At 39.2% G+C, this 22454-nt stretch overlaps 1 protein-coding gene across 1 annotated transcript in view; it reads left to right on the forward strand.

Moving 5' to 3' along the window:
- LOC111723515 (oxysterol-binding protein-related protein 1-like) overlaps positions 1-22454 on the forward strand; it is a 39367-nt gene that overhangs the window by 9775 nt on the left and 7138 nt on the right. Inside the window, exons 3-5 of the mRNA XM_023510212.1 lie at positions 8456-8567; positions 13650-13735; positions 15194-15338. Of these exons, the coding sequence (XP_023365980.1) occupies positions 8456-8567; positions 13650-13735; positions 15194-15338 (343 nt within the window). The remainder of the gene's footprint in view (positions 1-8455; positions 8568-13649; positions 13736-15193; positions 15339-22454) is intronic.

A 22454-nucleotide genomic window follows, 5' to 3' on the forward strand; every position in this document is an offset into this window, starting at 1 on the left:
AGTGATCCTCTTGCCTCAGCCTACTAAATAGCTTGGACTATAGGTGCCCACCACAACGGCTGACTATTTTTAGAGAATCTTGCTCTTGCTCAGGCTGGTCTTGAACTCCTGAGCTCAGGCAATGCACCTACCTCGGCCTCCCAGGGTGCTGGGATTATAGGCGTGAGCCCCAGCGCCTGGCCTTCTAACTTTTCTAGCTCACTTGGTTGTATTAGGATGGTGTTGATGATGATAGGGACCCAGTGTGATGTTCTGCAGGATGGGCATATGGTGTGAGGAAAAGCTGTAAATATATACTGTTGTCCATGGTGAATGCAAACTGTCTTTGATTTTTTTTTCCTGATAAGGATAGAAAAGAAAACATTTGCTGTATCATTTGCTACCTACCATATGTTTGAGGTGGTATTAATCTGCTCCAGCAAAGATACGACCTTTGGCAGAGTGGCTGTAATCGGGGCCACTATTTGGTTGAGTATGTGGAAGTCGCTGTCATCCTTCACATTCCATCTGGTGCTCACAGTAGCAGAAAGGCACCAGCTGACTGAGAAGCCCACTGGCAGTTTTCTTCTGTGGTCCAGGGCGGCCTGAGCTCGCTGCTGGCAGTGGGGTGGGGCGTGTGATAGGAGCCCACAGCTGAACTGTCAGAGCCGGGGAGAGAGAGGCAGTTCTGGTAATGAGCAGCAGGTCAGGGAGGTAGGGAGGACTGACCTGCAGAGAATACGAGGACAGTTCCTAGAACTTGGCGTTCCTAAGGGCAAAAGGAGATCATCAAAAGATCATCATCTTTCCCCGTTTTTGCCTTTTTCTGCTAGACTGAGAAACTGCTGCCGTGTATGAATCTTTCAGTTAACTTACTACACACTTGTTAGCCTGATACTACCCTATAGTCTCTGGACGCACAGTTCTGGTTCCCCCTGCCCCTTCTTCTTCCCTTAGGATTTGGCTCATTTCTGTTTATCTGCCTTCAGGTTTACTGAGTCTTTGCTCAGCTGTGCTCTATCTAATGATGAGCCCCTTAAAGGCATTTTAAATTTATTTTTATAAGCCTAATTCTAAGCCACTTAGATAATTAAAATTATTTTTCTTTTCTTCTCGTTTTTTTGGGGGTGGGGTGGGGTGGGGTAGCAAGAGTCTCACTATACTGCCAGGCTGGTCTTGAACTCTTGGCCTCAAGTGATCCTCCTACTCCAGCCTCCCGAAGTGCTGGGAGTATAGGTGTGAGTGAGTCGCTGCGCCTCACGTTGAAGGCATTTTTCTTCCATTAACTATGATTAGTTGTTGCTGTGGTTACGGCCAGGACACATATTCCTTCCATTTCTAAATTTGTACTGCCTCTGCAGAAGACACAGGCTGATTCTCAGTGTGGGTTTTTTTATATGTTCCTGCTTCACCCTCTGAAAGCTTCCCTGGTGTGCTTTGGGCCTCAGAGGTTGCTCTCCACACTTTTCTATCTCCATCATTAGACCACTGTTGCCTGTTCTCAGCACTGGAAAGTCATGGGGAGTGAAGAGGGGGTGGGGTCAGGGTTCTCTCTTGCCCTGGTCCACCTGCCATTTTAGGTAGGTTTTTGTCCCTGTATAAGGGACAGGAGTTCCTGGGGTGGTTCTTTTCCAGCGATCCCACCCCTCCCTATAAACACGCGGTTTATCCATACAGTGGACTGTTATTCCGCAGAACAAAAGATTGACATACCGATAAATGACAAAAGGTTAATGAACCTCGAGGACATGACAAGTGAAAGAAACTGGACACAAAAGGCCACATAAGTTATGATTTCAGTTTCTTAATGGAAATATCCAGGGCAGGCAAATCCATACGGACTGAAAGTAGATTAGTGGTTGCCAGGAGCTTAGGAGAGGGGGAGATAGGGAGTGATTTAATACGGGGTTTCTTTGGGGGGTGATGAAAGTGTTCTGATATTAAATAACCGTGATACACAAGTCTGAATATATAAAAAGCCACAGAATTGTGTACTTCAGCAAGGTGAAATTCATGGTATGTGAGTTATATCTTAATAAAGCTGTTATTTAAAAAAAATCAGTCTGGGCACGGAGCCTTTTTCTCCCAGTGTTTCATCGGAGATGAATTGTGTGATGATGATTACAATGTAATGGTGTGATAAAGGAATGCCTGAGATTCACTGAGTGGACTGTGGAGCTGGGGCAACCTGGGCAAGATCCATAGCTGTGTCCACTTTGCTGGTCCCTCTGCGTCTACTAGTCTGAACATACTGTGTGTGTCCATTAAAACTGAAAAATCAAAGTTTCATGCTCAAAGTTAATACTTCTCTAACTTCTTAATCATAACCTATTTGACAAATTGGTCAAAGTGCTATCTTGGCCAGGAATATTTTAATCAAAACATTTTTATTCAGGATTAAATATTCAAAGATAAATAGCCACTGTCCTGGGGAGACGGGGTGTAGTGGTGTAGAAAACAGAGCAAATCCTTCATAAAGGGGAAACAGACAACAAATGCAGGAGGTTGAAAGTGCTGTGAAAATAAACGGGCTGGCTTGTGACCACATTGAAAGAAAAAATGAGGCCAGTGATTAGACAGAGTTGTGGGTGGGTAAATGCTGTTATCCTTTAGGGTTTAGGTACAGTGGGTGAGGAAGGCTTCTCTGCACAGAATGCTTTTTGGTTTTTAAAAATATTAAATTGTGTCTACACTCCCCTTTTCAAACCTCTTAGCACCGGATTATTTTAACCCCTTCTAGTCTGGATCTCGGCTCTACTTTTATCAAAAGATCGTCAGTAGTTTATTTTCAGAGTTTATTATCTTATTTTTTATATCCACACTCTAGCAAAACTCATCAGCTCTCTGGGCGGAGGCACCGTACAGTTTACTTTTCTGGCTCCTGTGATTGCTTTCTGCTCTTCTTCCTTACCCTTCATTGTAGATGTTCCTCTGGGTTTTGTTTGTTTTAACCAATCTTCTCTTTTTTTTTCTTGAAACTTCCCTTCAACAGACCAGTCTATTCTTACAGCTTCATCTTTTTCTTCCTGGGGAGGTTATTTGGAAACCTATAATTTCTCCTCATCCTCTTCTCCAGGCACCCAGGTCCTCTCTACCGCTGTGTGTTGGGCCCCGTTAGCTGCCCCATGGGTGTCTGAAATTTCCAGTACCTAAGATGGGACTCATCTTTCATTAAGGCTGCTCCTCGGCAGTATTTGAGTTTGTTTTTGAAACAATTTTCACGTAAGTGTCCTCCTTTGTCCCATCTCCACCTGAGAACACACCCGTTGCTTTAGACCTGGACTTGATAGTCCTTCAGTGACTTTTCTGACTATTCCTATTCTCATTTCCATCCTCTACAGGGGCTCCCCAGTCGGCATCCTAATCTCCGCTTCAGTTCTTCAGAGCTTTCTCTTATTCAAATGCCTGTGGTAGTCATTATGTAAGAATGCTTTCTCTGTAGGCCCTTGTACACTGTTCAGTCCCTAAGTATGTTAAGTGAATAATTAATAAAGAGAATGTGGAGAGACCCTGGGAGGTGCAGTACGTTCAGCCAATGAAAGGAGAACCCTGTGAGGGAAAAGACAGCCAAGCTGGACTTTCTTAACGCACCAGGGACTACTTAGGACTGGATGAAGAATTTCAGATCTTGAGAGATGAGAAAGAAGATGACAACGAATTGTTGGTGTATGTACAGAAGTATTAAAGGAGGATGGTCTTTAATTTGGGCATAGATAAGCACAGTTAAACTTAAAGACCTTATTTTTAAAACCTTAATTTTAAAGCTTTATTTTTTTCTTTAGTTTTAAAGAAAACTTTAAGAATAGCAATCCCCCAACTGACTCCTGAAGAAAATTAAGCTGCTTGTATCCACTGAGATATTAAAAACAGACAGTGACCTGTCCCTTTGGGGTGTTTCATTGAAGTCCCTGGGGTGGAAATCCAACCCCTGGTCTCTTTTGAATTGCTTCCTGATTTTCTAGTTTTCATTCTGTGTATAGCAGGCTTTTCTAATGATGTATCTCATGCCTGAGAGCTTCTATAAGCACAGATTTCTGGATTCCATGCCTGAATTTCTGATTCAGTGAGTCTGAGGAGGGACCCAAGAACTTACATGCCAAGTTCAAGGGTGATGATGCTGATGCTGCAGGCCTCAGGATTTCACTTAGAGAACCTCTGCTGTGAATCGTCCCAGAGTGTTCAGATGACCTTCTAACTTGCAGATTGATAGCGTTACTCTGACGTACCTTCACTGTAACAGTGGTTCTCAACCTGTGGGTCGTGACCCCTTTGTAACAATGAAAATACATCCTGGCATTATGTGCACAAACATGATTTAACAATAAAAAAAAATCATCGTAACAACCTAAAAAAAAAAAAAAAAAGAAAGGTTGAGAACCACGGTGTGTAGAAGAGCCCGGAGCTTCTTGAGATTGCATTCAGCAGCTTAACTCTGACCTCCCGTTCTGCATTGCGTTTCCTCCTCCTGTACCCCATTATACTTCAATGAAGTATATTTTCTATCTTCTCTGTACCTTTGCCCATACTATTTCCTCTGCCCATTCCCCACAGCCCTTTTAGGATTTATATCCATCAGGTTCCAAACTAATTTTGATAGCTTTCCTAAAGCTCATGTCAAGGAAATTAATTACTAGAACTGTAAGCAGTTGCAGAAATGGCATAAAACCACTAGATGAAGTACTGAATAGGTAGAGAAATAACATTCCCTGGGTGTGCTATGTGGTAGTTATTAGGAATAATGCTACTCTGAACACGTAGTGCATAGTGCAGGTTTTTGTATCGACATATGTTTTTTTATTTTGAGACAGAATAACTTTTCGAGACAGAATCTCTGTCACCCTGGAGTTGAGTGCTGTGGCATCTTCATAGCTCACAGCAACCTCAAATTTTGGGGCTCAAATAATCCTCATGCCTCAGCTTTCAGAGTAGCGGGGACGATAGGCCCCTGCCACAATCCCTGTCTAATTTTTCTGTTTTTAGCAGAGGTGGGGTCTTGCTCATGTTCAGGCTGGTCTCTAACTCCTTATTAGTTCAAGCAGTCTGCTTGTCTCAGAGTGGTAGGATTATAGGTGTGAGCCACCATGTCTGACTACTGGGCATATGTTTTCTATCTCTGGGTATATACCTGGGAGGAAAATATCTGGGTCACGTGGTAACTCAAGGTTTAATATTTTGCAGAGCTGCCAAACTGTTGTCCAAAGCTGTTGCATCATTTTCCTCTCCCATTAGCATCGTATGATGGTTCCAGTTTCTCTGCATCTTTGCCAGAGCTTGTCTGCCTTTTTAGTTTTAGGCATCTGGAAGGCTGTGAAATAGCATCTCATTTAGTTTAGTTTTGATTTTCCTTTTCCTAATGATTAATGTGGAGCATCTCTTCATATGCATATTGGCCATTTTTACATCTTGGAAGAAATGTCTGTCCAAGTTCTTCTTTGCCCATTTAAAAATCTAGTTGTTTATTTTGTCACTGAGTTTTAGGATTTCTTTATTCTGTATGTAAATCCCTTATTATATGCAGGGACTCCCTGGTTTAAGAATGAGATGTGTTCTGTAGGTTTGTTCTTAAGTTGAATTTGTATATAAGTTGGAGCAGGTACATTTACCTGTTATCTGTAATAGCCTCCATTTTGACTTGCAAATATTTTCTCCCACTTTGTGGAATTCTTTACATGCTTTCTCTCTCTTTTTTATTTTTTGAGACAAGGTCTTGCTCTTTTGCCAGGCTAGAGTGCAGTGACATCATCATTATCATAGCTCATTTCTGGGTTAAAGTGATCTTCCTGCCTCTGCCTTTCAAGTGGCTGGGACTACAATTGCATGCTACCAAGCCTAGTTAATTTTCTATTTTTTGTACAGATGGGGGTCTCTTGCTCAGGCTGATCTTGAACTCCTAGCCTCAAGTGGTCCTCCTGCCTCAGCCTCCCAAAGTGCTAGGGTTATAGGTGTGAGCCACCGTGCCCAGCCCCTTCTGTTCTCTCAATAGTGCCCTTTGATGTACAAAAGTTTTTTAATTTTGGTGAAATTCAATTTTTGCCTGTGCTTTTGGTGTCATATTCAGGAAATCATTGCCAAATCCAGCTTCATGAAGCTTTCTTAAGAGTGTTTTCTTCTAATAGTTTTAATAGCGTTAATTTGATATTGTCCATTTATATTGAGTTAATTTTTGTATGTGGTATAAGGTACTGGTCCAACTTCATTCTTTTGTATGGAGATATCCAGTTTAAACAGTACCAGTTTTGAAAAAACTGTCCTTTCCCCATTTAATGGTCTTGGCACCCTTGTGAAAAATCATTTGACTGTGTATATAAGGGTTTGCTTCTGTGCTCTCAGTTTTATTGCTTTGTATGTCTATATGGCTGTCTTTATGCCAGTACCATGTTGTGGCCTTGTAGTTAAGTTTTAAAATCAGAATGGGTGAGTCCCCAGCTTTGTTCTTCTTTTGGCTAATTAGGGTCCCTTGAATTCTTTGTTTCCTTTTTATATTGTTTATTGTTATCTTTGCTCATTTTTAAATTGGGTTGTCTTTTTATTGTAGAGTTGTAAAAGCTCTTTGTGTATTCTTAAGATAAGTCTCTTATAAAATACATGATTTACAGTTTTTTAAAACCATTCTATGGGTGGTTCTACTTTTTTTTTTACTAATAACAACTATTTATGGTATGAAAATACTTCTCCCAAAATGTTACTTTTAAAATAATGGGAAATGTTAAGCTATTTTATAGGAATTCATTTTATTAAAATTTTAGATTTTTTAAAAAACCATTTCCTAAGTGTAGTGGCCGGGTGAGGAGGCTCATGCCCGTAATCCTAGTACTCTAAGAGTACAAGGCGTGTGGATTGCTTGAGCTCAGGAGTTCAAGACCAGCCTAAGTAACAGTGAGACCCCCCATCTCTATTAAAAATAGAAAAACTAGTCAGGGTGGTGGCACATGCCTACAGTCCCATCTACTCAGGAGGCTGAGGCAAGAGGATTGGTTGAGCGCAGGAGTTTGAAGTTGCTGTGAGTGATGATGCTGTGGTATTCTACCCAGAGCAAGAGAGTAAGACTCTCTCTCATAAACAAAAAATGTTGTAGTACATTTTAGAGTAATATTCAGCTATGAAAAATGTGCTTGTAAACACTATGCAATACACTGGAAATTTTATATTAGGTGAAAATCTCAAACTTCCATATAGGAAAAATGATTAGCTAGAAATACGCTAAAATGTTCGTAGTATAATGAGAATATTATATTGAGAATATATATTGAGAATCATAATGAGAATATGAGTTCATAGAAAAATGAAAATATTGATTTTTTTCTGTTTATGGTTTTTAGATTTTATTTATGCATTTTTAACATTTTTAAAATATGTAGGAAATGTTATGGCCCAAAGGAAAGGTGAAACTCTTAGGACAACATAACATATACTAACACAGGGTATCACTTTATTATTTTACAGACACTGTCAATGCAGAAGTTAGAACACACTGTGTTTCCGCCTCCCTTGGTGTAGTCCTGAAGAGCAAATGCAGGCCACCATCCCTTCCTGGGGACTGTACATCTCAGGACAGTCAGATATCGAATTTCTAATATTGTCTGCATCCTACTCCATTTCTGCTGTTTTGTTAAGTTGTATAACTGACTCAGTGATACTGGACTCATTTACATTATCAGTTAGTTTGAAAGGTCTAAAGGAGCAGTTAGCCACTGAGAGTAAATACAAATGATGTAGTTTGTTCTCCATGGTTGAATGTCGACTTCAGGAGTTGCTTATATAATGCTTAATTTTAATGATTTATAAATCATTCCTTTGATAACGCTATATTCTGTCAGTCTATGTCTCTTTAGAACAGTGGCTCTCAACCTTCCTACTGTCCTGACCATTTTATACAGTTCCTCATGTTGTGGTGACCCCACACATGAGGAGTGGTGTCTCGGTTCCTAAGACCATCGGAAATACGTGTTTTCCGATGGTCTTAGGCGACCCCTGTGAAAAGGGAAAGGGTTGTTTGACCTCCAAAGGGGTTGCGAGCCACAGGTGGAGAACCACTGCTAGAAAATAATGCTTCGCTTTCTGTAAAAATCACAATTATTTGATAAAAATCTAGGTCTGTTGGGGCATTATATTTTTCAACAGAACTTAGAGGAATGATGTTAAGTGAATGTACTTTTTGATCTAATTTAAATAATGACTTTGGTTACTCACACATTTAGTTTGACCATTTCAGTTAATTTGGTAAAACAATCAGTTTATTAATTTAAAAATCAATTATAGAATTTAGCTGTGTATTAACTGTGGATTGGCACTTGTTTAGGCAGTTGTCAAATATTATCACAGTTAGTTGTGTCACCCAACTGATGTGATAAAAGAGTCTTACAAACTATTTTTTTCTATTGTAGAAACTGTATTAATTAGTAATTTGGAAAAGGGCTATAATGGAATTAAATCTTAGTTTAATCATAGCTGAAAATAATTTCTGTGTATTTTTTAGGAGTTGGTAATGTTTCTTCTAGAATATAATGCTGATACTACTGTTGTTAATGGGAGTGGACAGACTGCAAAAGAAGTCACTCATGACAAAGAAATCAGAAACATGCTTGAAGGTAAATATTATGGATCTTAACACAAATGGCATTTAATTTAGTTATAGCCAAGGTTCAGAAAATGAGTAAATGGCTTCTGGTATACCAACACGGAGGTTAACAAGCCTGTGCTCTAACGATAATATCATTTGGGAGTCCTTGATTAGACAGAAAATGATGTATATAGGAATTTCTTTGCTTATAGCTTTTGAATTCTTAATTTATAAAAAGTTATGGCAAGTTATAATCTGTTTTTCACATATTCAACAAAATCAAAAGCAGAAAATCAGAGACTTGAGAGAACAGGGCCAATAGGTTGAGAAAACATGATAACACAGGAACACAAAGTACAAGACAGGAATTTTAAAGTCTTGAGAATGATAGCGCTGGCTGATTCATTTTCTTGAGGACGTCATAGTAGTATAGCAGATAAAAGTAATTTCTTGCTAGATCAGTTTTCTTGTTAAGAATATTAGTGATTAAACTGCATTTAAGAAGACACATTTCATCTGTAAAAACTCAGAGGAATTTCTCTAAGATTGTCCTAGGTGGACCTTTTTTTGCTCATCAGCTTTTGTTAGTGTTTGTTTATTTAATGTGTAGCCCAAGATAACTTTTCTTTTTCCAATATGTGGCGGAAAAAAGAAAAAACTGTTGGGACACCCCTGCTAGAATGCCTAATATAGATAGAAGAAGACCTTTAATTTCTATTTTGCGAATAAAGATTTTGAATTAGAGTAGCAATTTCACATATACCCTGTGTTTCATTTCTTTGCAATTCAGAGAAGGACTGCACTGTATGATTTGGGTACGTGTAGAACATATTAGATGTGATTCCTGCCTTTTAATCAATTATGATGAGGTACCGTCTTTGATCCTATCCTATCATTTTAATTACAGATAGTTAAGAGCCGAGAACTGAGGTTTTCTTGACAGGCTGGAATGTTAGGTTAGTCTGACAAGTTGACATTTAATAAGGGCAGTTGCAAAGATGTGCTCTAAGGCCTTTCCAGAACCCAGACTAGACAAGGCCAAGGGCTTATTTGACTTTATGGGTGATGTGATTTGTCAGCTGATCTTGGCCTAGCCTGGGAAATAGGAGTGATTTCTGTTCTAATGAGATTACCTTAGCTACATATTAGGTCATTTGCAAATAGAGCTTAGTTAGGTCCTTGGCAAACTTAAGGGTTCATCGAGTGACTCACCAAGAACATAGGTAGACCAGAAACTATGCCATAGGGTAATGCACAGGAAATATTTTATCCCAGAAAGAAAGGCACAAGGAAATTATACTCAAATACTTGAAGAACTGTTACTGGGGAGGAGGGATTATCTTATCTGTAGCAGAATCAGGTCCAGTTGACACAGTGCCCAGGAATTTACCTTTGGGTTCAGTGTATTATAATAATGACTCATTATTAATGAATAATAGTCATTTGACTTTTTATTTTGAAAAAATTTTAAATTGCAGGAAAATTTTAAGAATAATACAGTAAACAGTTGTGGTCCTTCATATAGATTCATTAATTGTTAACATTTTGACACATCTAGTTTAAATTTTTATATATCATTTGATACTTATTTTTAATTATTTTTGTTAAACTAGTTGATATTTGAAAGTAACTTGCAGACATAGTGATACTTTATCCCTAAAACTTTAGTATGTATCTTTTAAGAATAAGGATTACTATAGGATCACAATATAATGATTAATTTCAGGAAATTTAACACTAATACAGTGTTATGTAATATACATTTTATATACACAGTTTGCCCATTGTCCAAATAATATCCTTTGCCTATTTCACCCCAATGTAGGATCTAATCTAGAATCCCATGTTGCATTTAATTATCACATCTCTTTAGTCTTTTTGTATCTGTAACAATTCCTCAGCCTTTGTCTTTCATCATATCTTTTTGAGAAGAAAAGCAATTATGGAATTGCTTGTAGAATTTTTTTATTTTCATATGATTAGATTTAGAATACGTATTTTTGGTAGGAAGATTTTATGGGTAAGGTTGTATTCTATAGCAGGGCATCAAATTAGGAGACCCATAATGTCACTTTGTTTCATTATTGGTGATGTTAATTTGATCACCTGGAACCCTGGAAAGGCATGTTTTCCCTTTGTAATTAATAATCTGTGGGAGAAAAGTTAAGACCATGTAAATGTCCTGTTCACTAATAATCTTTTAGCTAGTGGTGTTAACATTAATTGATAATGTTTGGTCTAGTCAGTTACTACAGTGGCGATTAGAAATTAGTGGTTTTCTGTCACGGATGAAGTATGTTTTCTGGTGTTCTCCTGCCTTTCAAGTGTTTTACTGTTTCACCTACTCTGTGCATGTGTGTGTCTACCGGGACATAGGTAGACGTCACAACCTCTGAGATCTCTACTAACTCGATTCTGATTGAAAGGAAGGAGTTAACGATATTAAATTATTAAATTTAAATTTTATAGGATAGATGATATTTTTGATTCATAATATTTGCTTTAAAACATTTATTGAGGCTCAATGGTGAGAGTGCTGGCCACATATACCGGGGCTGGTGGATTCAAACCTGGCCTGGGCTTGCCAAACAGCAATGACAACTACAACCAAAAAATAGCTGGGTGTTGTGGTGGGCGGCTGTAGTTCCAGCTATGTAGGAAGTGGAGGCAAGAGAATTGCTTAAGACCAAGAATTTGAGGTTCCTGTGAGCTGTGATGCTACAGCACTCTACAAAAGGTGACATAGTGAGACTCTGTCTCGAAAAACAAACAAAACAAAAAACATTGAGTTATAAAATATATGCAGAAAAATATACATTATTAATGTACAGCTCACTGTTTTCACAAATAGAACACATCCTTATAAATAGCAACCACATGAAACAGAAGATTCCTAGCACCCGGACTAGAATATTTGCTTTTCATTGGCAGGGTCATCAGTCTTTCTTGAGTGTCTTAAATGAATACAAGAAAGGAAATGTATGGGAACACCGTTCAGGAACACACACATAGTTGTTAACTCCAAATCTCCTATCTGTTTTTCTTTATGAGCCTGGACAACCTAGAAAGAAATATTAGGGTGTCCTTTATTTCCCTAAAGTCCGGACCAAACATTATTAAGCATTATTTGATGATTCAGTAAATGTTTATTGACCAATAACGCAGTGTGCTACACTGTCATAAATGTCTAGGACACAGGAGGGTAGGAACAGTATGTATCTTCATTAATGCCTGAGGAGATAAATTACCCCTTGAGTAATACATGCAGCTACAAGATGTATGTACCAGAGGATAGAGACCTCATGACTCTTGAAGAGCTCACAGTCCAGTGGCTGTAGAACCAGTGAGAAGGAAGATTGACGATAGTGAATCCTAGCAAAAGAACTGGCCACAGAGAATCTACATAGGGGCTTAGCCTCCTCCTGAGAGAGAGAGAGTCTGGATGTGGAAATAAAAATGAGAAAAAGAGAATGATGGCATATAGTACACTAGTCATTTCTCAAGACAAAGCTAAATTAGTTCCAATCATTCCTGAATTTGATATATGTGTTCCCTGTAATTTAAATGCAGTAATGTACATGGAATCTTAAACATTATTCAGCACATAGTAATTACTATTGATGAACATTCATCTATTTTCCTAGTCACTTGGTTCCCACACCTGCTTCTCTGTCCACGGCTTTAATGTAAGACCTGAAAAACCTTTTATAGTTCCTACCTTGCAACCTTTGCACCAGACATTGCTTCTTTTCTGTAAGACAGAATAATTCAAATCTAGCAGAAATCAGACTATTTATATACTCTGATCTCTTACACAAATCAGATTGCCACAGATAGATTACTTCTGTCAATGTTACTTTCTTTGCATTATTACTATTATTATTGCTTACTATTTCGTTGCAGCAATCATGATTTCTTTTCTGAATGTATTTATCTCTATTAGTTCTTTATGAGATTTTTGTTCTCCTTATGTTAAACATTGTTATTGTCATTAAATTTAGCCTTTTTAATTCTGTGAAGGAAAAAATGGAAGCCTAATGTACACATATATAAGTAAGAAAGATTAAAAAAAAATCAGATTGCCAGTTACTGTTTTTCTGCAGATATGCTTTGAGAAGAAGTGTAGTGGTGAGAGCATGGACTCTGGAACTAGCCTGCTCAAGTTCAAATCCCAGCTCCTCCACTTGTGGTGTGTGACCTTGGTTAAATTCCTTAACCTCTTAGTGCCTTAGTTCCTTTGTCTGTAAAAATCAGGATGATGGGCTCGGCGCCTGTGGCTCAAGCGGCTAAGGTGCCAGCCACATACACCTAAGGTGGCGGGTTCAAATCCCCAGCCCGGGCCCGCCAAACAACAATGATGGCTGCAACCAAAAAAAAATGGCCAGGCGTTGTGGCGCGCGCCTGTAGTCCCAGCTACTTGGGAGGCCGAGGCAGGAGACTCGCTTGAGCCCAGGAGTTGGAGGTTGCTGTGAGCGTGATGCCATGGCACTCTACCCAGGGGGATAGCTTGAGGCTCCGTCTCAAAAAAAAAAAATCAGTATGATGATAGCCACCACTTCTGAGTAGTTAGGAGAATTTACTGAGTTATTAATAATATTTTTAAACTGTTTTTAATAGCACTTGACACATATTAAGTGCTATAGTTTTAAAAAAATTATGTGAAAGTATATAAGCAAATTGATACAAATGTGCATATACTTATGGCTTGTACATCTTCCTCCTGATACTGTTTCTTATTGTTTCTTTTCACATTCTAAGGTTTTGCAAATTCTGAACCCCATTTGTCTGCCTTCCTGGGGCAGATATACATATAACAGTGTTTCAGTATGTAAAAGTATCCATATTTATTCGTGATCATATTGTACTGAGTATATACTTAACGACCTCTGAATTGAAAATTAAATTCATCCGCATCTGAAGGAAATTGAACTCTGTCATCTGAAATATAAAAGCAATGAGAATAAAAATAAAGTTTAAGTGTATTTGAATTACAATTTAAAACATTTTGATTTTGGTCAGTGTAATCACTTTATTCTTTATATGTCTCAGTAGTGAATTTGTTAATCAGCTTCATTAGTGGCAGTGAGTGATATGTGCTTTCCTTTTGCAGCTGTAGAAAGGACTCAGCAGAGAAAGCTTGAGGAATTACTTTTAGCAGCAGCAAGAGAAGGCAAGACAACAGAACTCACAGCTCTGGTAAGACAAAAACCCCACAATGCCAAAAAGTGTCATTTCTTTACTTTACACTTCAGAGAAATTTCTACTTAACATTAAGTTCATAATTTAGTCAAAGTGTGGGACCAAAAACTCCAGAGATCATAACAATAGAATAGAAGTCCTTAAATATCGAAAAACATGTAGAAGTGTAATGGTTTAAACAGGTCACATCTTAAAGGCTGCGTTCTTTCTGAATTTCTGATTTATGTATCTACTCTAGCCCCTCCACAAAGCCTGATGGGTAATGGAAAAGAATCTGATTTTTCATGGCAAATAGCTAATATAAGGACAATTAACAAATGTTTTTCAAATTAAACCAATTTGAAATTGAAGCACAACATATAGAACTCTATAAAGGAATGCATTCTAGTTTTGGTGAGCAGTAATTTCTGAGAGAAATGCTATGCTTCTAGAAAGTAACACCAGAGAAGAGACAGTATTTTGGAATATTTATATCACATGAGAGCAGACTGAGTGCTTTGCCCACTCTTTTCCCCTCAGGAGACCTACTTTCTGTTTCCATTCCTGCACAGTCTCATTAAACATGAAACTCTAAATTTGTTCTGCATTCATGACTGAAGCATTGCCATTTGCTTTAAAGTTATTTCAGCTCATTCGAAAAGGCTTCTTTGGTTTCTAAGTATAGTACCTAGAACACTTTTTAAATTTTGTGCAATGGAAACCATATGCAAAAGCTTCTGAAGCAGTAAAGTTGGGAACAACAGATTCAGTAGAACTTTGACATTTACACGTTTAACATATATGGCTTTAACTCTTCTGCAGGACTGCCTATGGTAGACTGATTTATAATTTTGCTGTCACAAGTGTGAATTGCAAGGCTGGTGTGAATCACAAGTAAATCTTCGAAATCTTCATGAAATCTTTTTTAACAATTTAAAATTTTTGATTATGGGTGCATAATAGTTTTACATGTGATTTTTTAAATTAAATCATAGCTGTGTACATCAATGCATCAATGTACCTCAGTCATGGGGTGCAATGTGCTGGTACACATGATGTTATGATATAGGCATGCAATATGAATTAATCAAATCAGGGGAATCAGGGTATCCACGTCAGACATTAAGCGTTAGGAATATTCCAATTCCAGTCTTTTAGCTATTTAAAGTATATGCTAATATATTGTTGATTATAGTCACTTCGTTGTGCTCATGAAATCTTAATGTCCAGGGTGGATGGGGTGGTGCTGGCACAGAGGGTGTTGTCTGTTGTCAGAGGAGCATAGGACCTGGATCCAGGCCTGAGACCTCATGGCACCCGAGAAGGACATGGGCACAGCAGGCTTGGCTGGCTTAGTGAGTAGGAAGCCGCTAATGGTCTAGATGCCAAGGAACCCGGCATTCTTGGGGCTTTGCTAATATACTTTCCTGTGGATTATTGGTATGTAATTCTGCATTGCATTTCTTCAATTGTTAGCTCAACAAGCCCAATCCTCCTGATGTTAACTGCTCGGATCAGTTAGGAAATACACCCTTGCATTGTGCAGCTTACCGGGCCCATAAACAATGTGCCTTAAAACTTCTAAAAAGTGGAGCAGACCCTAATCTGAAGAACAAAAATGGTAAGCATACTGGCAAAAACCATGGTTGCTCATTTTGAAATTTTAAAATGAAGTCAACTGTATATAAAATTATTTTGTTTTATTGTTTTAGTATTCGGCCTTTGTTAAACTATATGGTCTCTGTTTAATTTTGGAGGTAAGGCATTCCTACAGAAGTAAAGTTGATAACTAAGATATGTAGATCCGACCTTCAATGGAAATATAAGTCCAGTTGATTCTTGTTATTTGCTGTAATTGTCTGTATGGTTACTGGCAACTTAGTGAACACTGAACCATCACTGTTAGGGGAAATAAGAGGGTTAGGTTCCTGAGAACCTCTGGTCACATTTTCATCAATTGGTCAGTAGGTTACGTTGTTTTATTGGTGTTTCTATTTAGAAACACCTTGTAAAATATATATTGTTAGCTCATTACCATTGAACTCATGGGCAGCGTTGCCATGACTCATGCTGGGTAAAGCTCATCTAGCCTGTATTTTTGCTATAAGGCACATCCGATGTTCTGCACTAGAAACACTAGATAGCACTTCAGCTCTCTGCTTGGGGACCATTTTAAACAGCAAAATGACCAAGAAAAAGCACAGAAATGTGGAAAATGTGACACTGAATAGCCTGTGACAAACACACCTGTTTATAGTATGAAACAAGCAGGCCTAGCGTCACCTTGTTCTCTCTCAAGTGGGAAAATGAGCACAATTTTTACCACCCTGGGCATGTCTGTGTAAACTCAAGAAATTGCACCAAGTATTGATTTAGGGATTACAAGTAAATTTTAGCAATGGGCAAATTTGCAAACGTGGAAGCCTTAAGTAATGAGAATTGACCGTATGTGAATACATGACAGTGTTAAAGACAGAATTGGGTAACCAGAAGAGAAGCTGCAAAAAGTGTCTTGGTTATTAAAAGAGGAGCAGCCCAGTAGGACCTTTCCATGTCACTTTTTAGGATGCTTCCTTCCACCTACTGACAGCCTGGATTAGGACTTGTCAGTGGTCCTGCAGGACTCTACGTTCACCTCCATCAGAGCCTAAATCACACTCCACGGTAATTGTTGGCTTTCCTAGTTGACTCCCAGGAGACCGAATGCCTACGGGCAGACAGTATCTTACTGTCTCATTTACCCAGCACCTAGAGTAATACAGAGCATGTAACACGTTGGAAGGGCTGCTTATTTGTTAAAGGTGTGGAGTAATTAAAAATAGTGTTTTGAAGGAATAGTAGTTAGGGGTGGGGAACCTGTGCCCTTCTGGATCCGTGAGTGTGGCCTTTTGACTGAATCCAAATAAATCCCTCTATTAAAAATACTTGTTCTGTGAAGTTTGGATTCAGGTCAGGGGCCCCAAGCAGCCTTGAGTAGGTTTTCTAAAAAAAATTTCATCTCTGAATACTTGAGTTTGTATCTCTAAGGAAAGGCCAGCTCCATGTGCTTTTTCTTTTTAAATATAAATACAATACCATTATTACTTAGTAAGATTGTGATAAGTAGGAATTTGGGAAAAGGTGTTTTAAGCAGAGGAAAGATTGTGAGAAAAGGCATTAAGTTGAAAAATGTACGTCAGGTTTAGGTGACATCGCCGGTTTGACGCATACAAGGGCACGTGAAGGGAGCAGTAGGAGGTCATCCTAAAAGGCACATTAGACTTTGGTGTAAAAGCCTGGCAGTGCCAGGTGGTCTTACCCCCTGATTTAGAAGGCCATAGGACCTTGGGAGAGAAATGAGTGAGCTATGGAGGGATGAGGTGCTTGAGAAGATTAACATGTTAGTAGGACAGATTGTGCCAGGCCCTTCGCTGAATATTGAGGGACCAGTAGGGGCTGAAATGATCTTAGGTGAGAGGTGATTAGCACCTGATCTTTAGTGACATCCGTAGGAGTAAAGAGAAGCATGACAATTTATTAGCCAATCTTCTGTTCCTCCTCTCCGGCCTGTGTGCTTACACAGTTGCTGAGCAGGGGAAATGTAATAGGAATCACGTATGTAATCTCAAGTTTTCTAGTAGTCACATTAAAAAGCAAAGAGAAACTGGCAACATTAATTTTAATACTATATTTTGTTTAAATTAATGTGTACAGAATACCATTTCCATGTGTGATCAGTGAAGGTCTTACATCCCTTTTCTGATACCAAGTCTTGGAAGCCTGGTGTGCATTTTATACTTAGAGTGTGGACCAGCCACATTTCAGGTACTAAACAGCTACCGTGATTAGCACCTACTGTACTGGACAGTGCCACCCTCTGGTCACCTTACTGTCCTAACCTTGCATATGCTGTCCCTTCTGCCAGAAGTGCCCTTTTCCTGCTTGTTTATCTGATAAAACCTGAGATTTACTTCAAGAGCTTGCTCAAAATCTGCTTCCCCAGAGAGCTTTCTTTATACCCCTGAGACAGATACAGGTTCTTCCTGAAATAAAAGTTAGAAGAGGAATTGGGGTATTGAGAAGGAGAAGTAACCAAGAGAAACAGGAAAAATGCCAGTTCCATGGAAGCCAAAAGCAGAGAGGAAATTTTATGAGTGTCACATGTGTGAGTCAGACTGCAGACAGTAAATGCTGAGTGTCACAACCCCTCGGGCCCCTGTGGCCCTGGTCACGATCACAGCAGGAAGGAACCAGGCCTGATGCGGATTAGAAGTACAAGCTTGTAGGAGGCGGGCTAGCCCTTCTCTGCAGGGCAGCCCTCCTCCCCCTCCCCCAGCAACCTCCCACTAGCCTTTTGTTAAGACTGACACAGGTGAGGGGAGTAATTAACAAATGACTACGTGCTGAAGGCAAGGACTCTTTCTCCACAAGGAGCACCTGTGGACGAATGGCCCCGGGGTCCACCCCTCAGCTGCAGATCATCTTGCTCAGAGGTCATCTAACTCGGTGAGGTCCCTTACAGCTGAGGAGAAGCTGCAGCATTCAGTGACTGAAAGTCCAGGGGTCATTCTGACAAGAGTTTCAGTTTCCAAGGGGTGGTTGGGCAAGCGCTAGGTTAGGGGTTAGGAATTGAGTAGAAAACAAAGCAGCTGATATAATACTTAAGAATAGAAGGGATGACTGTGGCTATGTGGAGGGTTTTTTTAGGCAAAGGGAAATTAAAGCATATTTAAAGTTGAGTAACAAAACAATGGAAAAAGTTCGGTGATTTAATTGTGACAATTAGAAAATGTAACTTTAAAAAAGGTATAATTTTCATGGTAATAGCAAAAACAAAATAAGTAGGAACATATTTGATAAAAGATGCTTAGTTTTTTTTATGGAGGAAATTATAAACACACTGAAGTATGTGAAGGAAGACCTAAAAAAAGGAGAGCCTACCGTGTCGTTAGTGGGGAAAAACCCAACAGTGGAAAGCTAACGGTTCTTCCCAAATTAATTTATAAATACAAAGCATTCTCAGCCAGAATCTCAGTGTTTCCGTAGAATTTGACTAGCTGATTATAAATTTTTATAGAGGAGTCAAGGGCCAAGGATTTCAAAGAGGAAGAGAAGCAAGGAAGATTTACTCGCTGGGCGGGAGGACTATTGTGAACCTGTGGGAATCAAAACACTCATTTGTTCAACAAGCATTTATGGAGTGTGTATGTGCCAGAAATGGGCGATCTAGAGCAGTGAAGGAGAAAAACCCAAACAGGCAAGGCGCCGTTTTCCTAGAGTCATGTCCATGTGAAATGGGGAGATGGGGCAGGTTTAGAATGTAGCAGTCACACGATCTGATTATATTGTAAAGACTGACACTCTAGTTATTATTTATTTATTTATTTTATTTTTTATTTTTATTTTTTGAGACAGAGCCTCAAGCTGTCCCCCTGGGCAGAGTGCTTTGGCATTACAGCTCACAGCAACCTCCAACTCCTGGGCTCAAGCGAGTCTCCTGCCTCTGCCTCCCAAGTAGCTGGGACCACAGGCGCCCGCCACAACGCCCGGCTATTTTTTGGTTGCAGCCGTCATTGTTGTTTGGCGGGTCTGGGCTGGGGATTCGAACCCGCCACCTTAGGTGTACGTGGCTGGCGCCTTAGCCGGTTGAGCTATAGGCGCCGAGCCTATTTATTTATTTTGAGACAGAGTTTCATTCAGTTGCCCTCAATAGAGAGCTGTGGCATCATAGCTCCCAGCAACCCCACACTCATGGACTCAAGCGATCCTCTTGCCTCAGCCTCCTGAGTAGCTGGAACTATAGGCACTCACCACAGTGCCTGACTAGTTTGTCTATTTTTATTAGAGATGGGGTTTTGCTCTTGCTCAGGCTGCTCCCCAACTCCTGAGCTCAAGCAATCCACCCACTTTGGCCTCCCAGAGTGCTGGGATTATAGGCGTGAACCACCCAGCCCAGCTACAACACTCTGGTTTGAAGTATACTAGACTATGGGAGGGCAAGGAAGAAGGGACAGTGGTTAGGAGGCCACTGGAATAATCCAGGTGAGAGATGATACTAGCTTGCGTCAGGATAGTGACAATAAACAATGGCAGTTAAGTGGTTGGAATTGTTTATACATTTTGAAGGTATAGTGGTCAGGATTTCCGATGGCTTGGATGTGAGGTTTGAGAGAAAGAGAGGAGTCAAGGATGACTCCACTGTCTGCCTTGAGCACCTGCAAGAATGGAGTTTCCACTTACTGAGAAAGGGAAGGCTGCAGGAGGAGCAGTTGCTGAGAATTAGGAGTTTGGTTTTTTAAGATATTTAAATTTTGAAATATCCATTAAACCAAGAGAGACAGGTAGAAATAGAATTTTGAGTTTAGGGGAGAAATCTGAGTTGAGATAGAAATTTGGGGATTATTAGCACGTACAGTTATTTTAAATCATGAAATGGCTAAGAGCTCTCAGTAAGGTCTTGATATGGGTGTTGGTTCAGGGTACGTAGGCAGACCAGACAGTTGAGAAATTAAAGCAGCTTGGTCAATGACAAAAGTAGTGTTGTAAGTGGGTGGAAAAAGGATCAAGTCAATAATGCTGGGACGGTTGGCTGTCTGTATATTTATGGGTCATCTTAGATGCCTGTGTCATATTGGTTACTGAATTCTTGGCGGTTTAAAGACCTAAGTGTGCAGTATAAACTTAAAACATCAAGAAAGGCTTCTCCTTTGGGCCATAATGTAGTTATAGGGACCGGATTTTCTTCCCCTCCCTCTACTTAACCTTATACTGGAAGTCCTTCAGTGCAGTAAAACAAAGAAAAGAAATAAAAGGCATTCAGACTGAAAAAGAAGTAAGACTGTCAATCATTCAAAAATGACACGATCATCCATGTTAAGAAAAATCCTAAGAAATCTACAACAAGCTATTAGAGTAAGTGGGCTAGTTCTATATACAAAAATCAACTGTATTTCTGTATACTAGTCAGAAGTAGAAATTGAAAAAGCAAACCATTTACAATAGCATTAGAATTTTATGGAACACTTAGGAGTGAACCTGGTAAAAGGTGCAAGACTTATGCTGAAAACCACAGATCACAGGTGAGAGAAATACAAGGATGTCTTGAGTAAGTGGAGAGGTATACTATTGTCAGGAATCAGAAGCCTTGACATCGTTACGGTGTCAGTTTCCCCAAATCCCAATCAAAATCTAGCAGGCTTTTTTGCTAAAAATTGACAAGTTGATTATAAATTTTATATGAAAATAGAAAGGACTCTAGTATACCCAAAACAACTTAGAGAAAGAACAAAGTTGGGAAACTTTTACTATCTTATTTTAAGACAGTGTGGTATTGGTGTAGGAATAGAGGTACAGACTGATGGAGCAGGAAAGTCCAGGCAGCAACCACTTGTATATATTATCAGCTGACTTTTGACAAAGGTGTCATGACAAATGCAAACAATGTAATTTAATCATATGTACCCTTATGTTAATCCAAAGTTAAAAAAAAACAAAACAAACAAAACTTTTCAACAAGCGGTATTAGAAAATTTGGATGGCAATATGCGAAACAGTGACCTTTGTCCCTGAAATCACATCATAAAACTTAGCTGTCAGCTGATCAAACTGGTATTTCAAACATGTAAGGAACTCTTACAACACAATGACGATGAGCAACCCAGTTTGTAAATGGTTCAACCAGATACTTCACCAAAGAAGATGAACAGATGGAAAATAAAAAGTCACATGATAAAGACTTCCCAGGGAGATAGAAAACCAAGATTAAAATTAAATTTACATGAAAAGTTCATTCACATGACTACAAGGAGGTATGTACTATGATGTTTACTTCAGCTCTACTTAACATAGTGAAAAAGTAGAGATAAGCTTAACTGCTTAAATCAACTGTGGTTTATTCTGCTTGTGTTTTTTTTTTTTTTTTTGAGACAGAGTTTCACTCTGTTGCTCTGGGTAGTGTGCCATGGAACTCACATTAAGCTCACAGCAACTTCAAACTCTTGGGCATGAGCAACCCTCTTGCCTCAGCCTCCCAACTAGCTGGGACTACAGGTGCCCGCCACAACACCCAGCTTGTTTTTCTGTTTTTAGTAGAGGTGGGGTCTTGCTCTTGTTCAGGCTGGTCTCAAACTCCTGAGCTCAATCAATCCACCTGTCTCAGCCTCCCCCAAAAATCCTACCTTTTATCAAGCATCAACAGTTTGTTTCATATTGTCCTCAGAAGCATAGTCTTCACAGCTTTTAGTTAGTCCTTCATATAGATATAACATAATTTTTTTCACCCAAAAGTCTAGTGATAAGGACAGTGATTATTTCTATATCTTTTTTCCACCCAAATGAATAGGTCTTTAATTGCCTCATTAAAATTATAAATAGGTCTTAGGAAATCACCTAGATTTTGGTGCATCTGGACAGCTCTTAGATCTTATTCATTAGCCTGCTGAACTATTCCTTTTTCAGAGACATAAATACCGTCCAAAAATTTTCTGATATCCTTGTTTTTAATTGCTGTGGCTTGCTGAATCAAAGCAGCTGAATTTGAAACAAGCTCAATGTCATTTTCTTCAAGGATTAACTAACTCATCTTTTTGGGCTTGAGATACTGAACAAGCAGTGCCTGCCCTCTTCCAAACCTTGCAGATGTATTTTTCACCCAAGAAATTTTGTATTTCAACAAGAGACCCAATCTCCTGGACAACAACATTGATGGGGAAGTGAGACCTCATCTTGTAACAGAAGCCCAGCGTAATGTCCTTGATCA

The sequence above is a fragment of the Otolemur garnettii genome, unplaced genomic scaffold (genome assembly GCF_000181295.1).
Source record: "Otolemur garnettii isolate 467f Iridium unplaced genomic scaffold, OtoGar3 scaffold00012, whole genome shotgun sequence".
In the NCBI taxonomy this organism is placed as follows: Eukaryota; Metazoa; Chordata; class Mammalia; order Primates; family Galagidae; genus Otolemur; species Otolemur garnettii.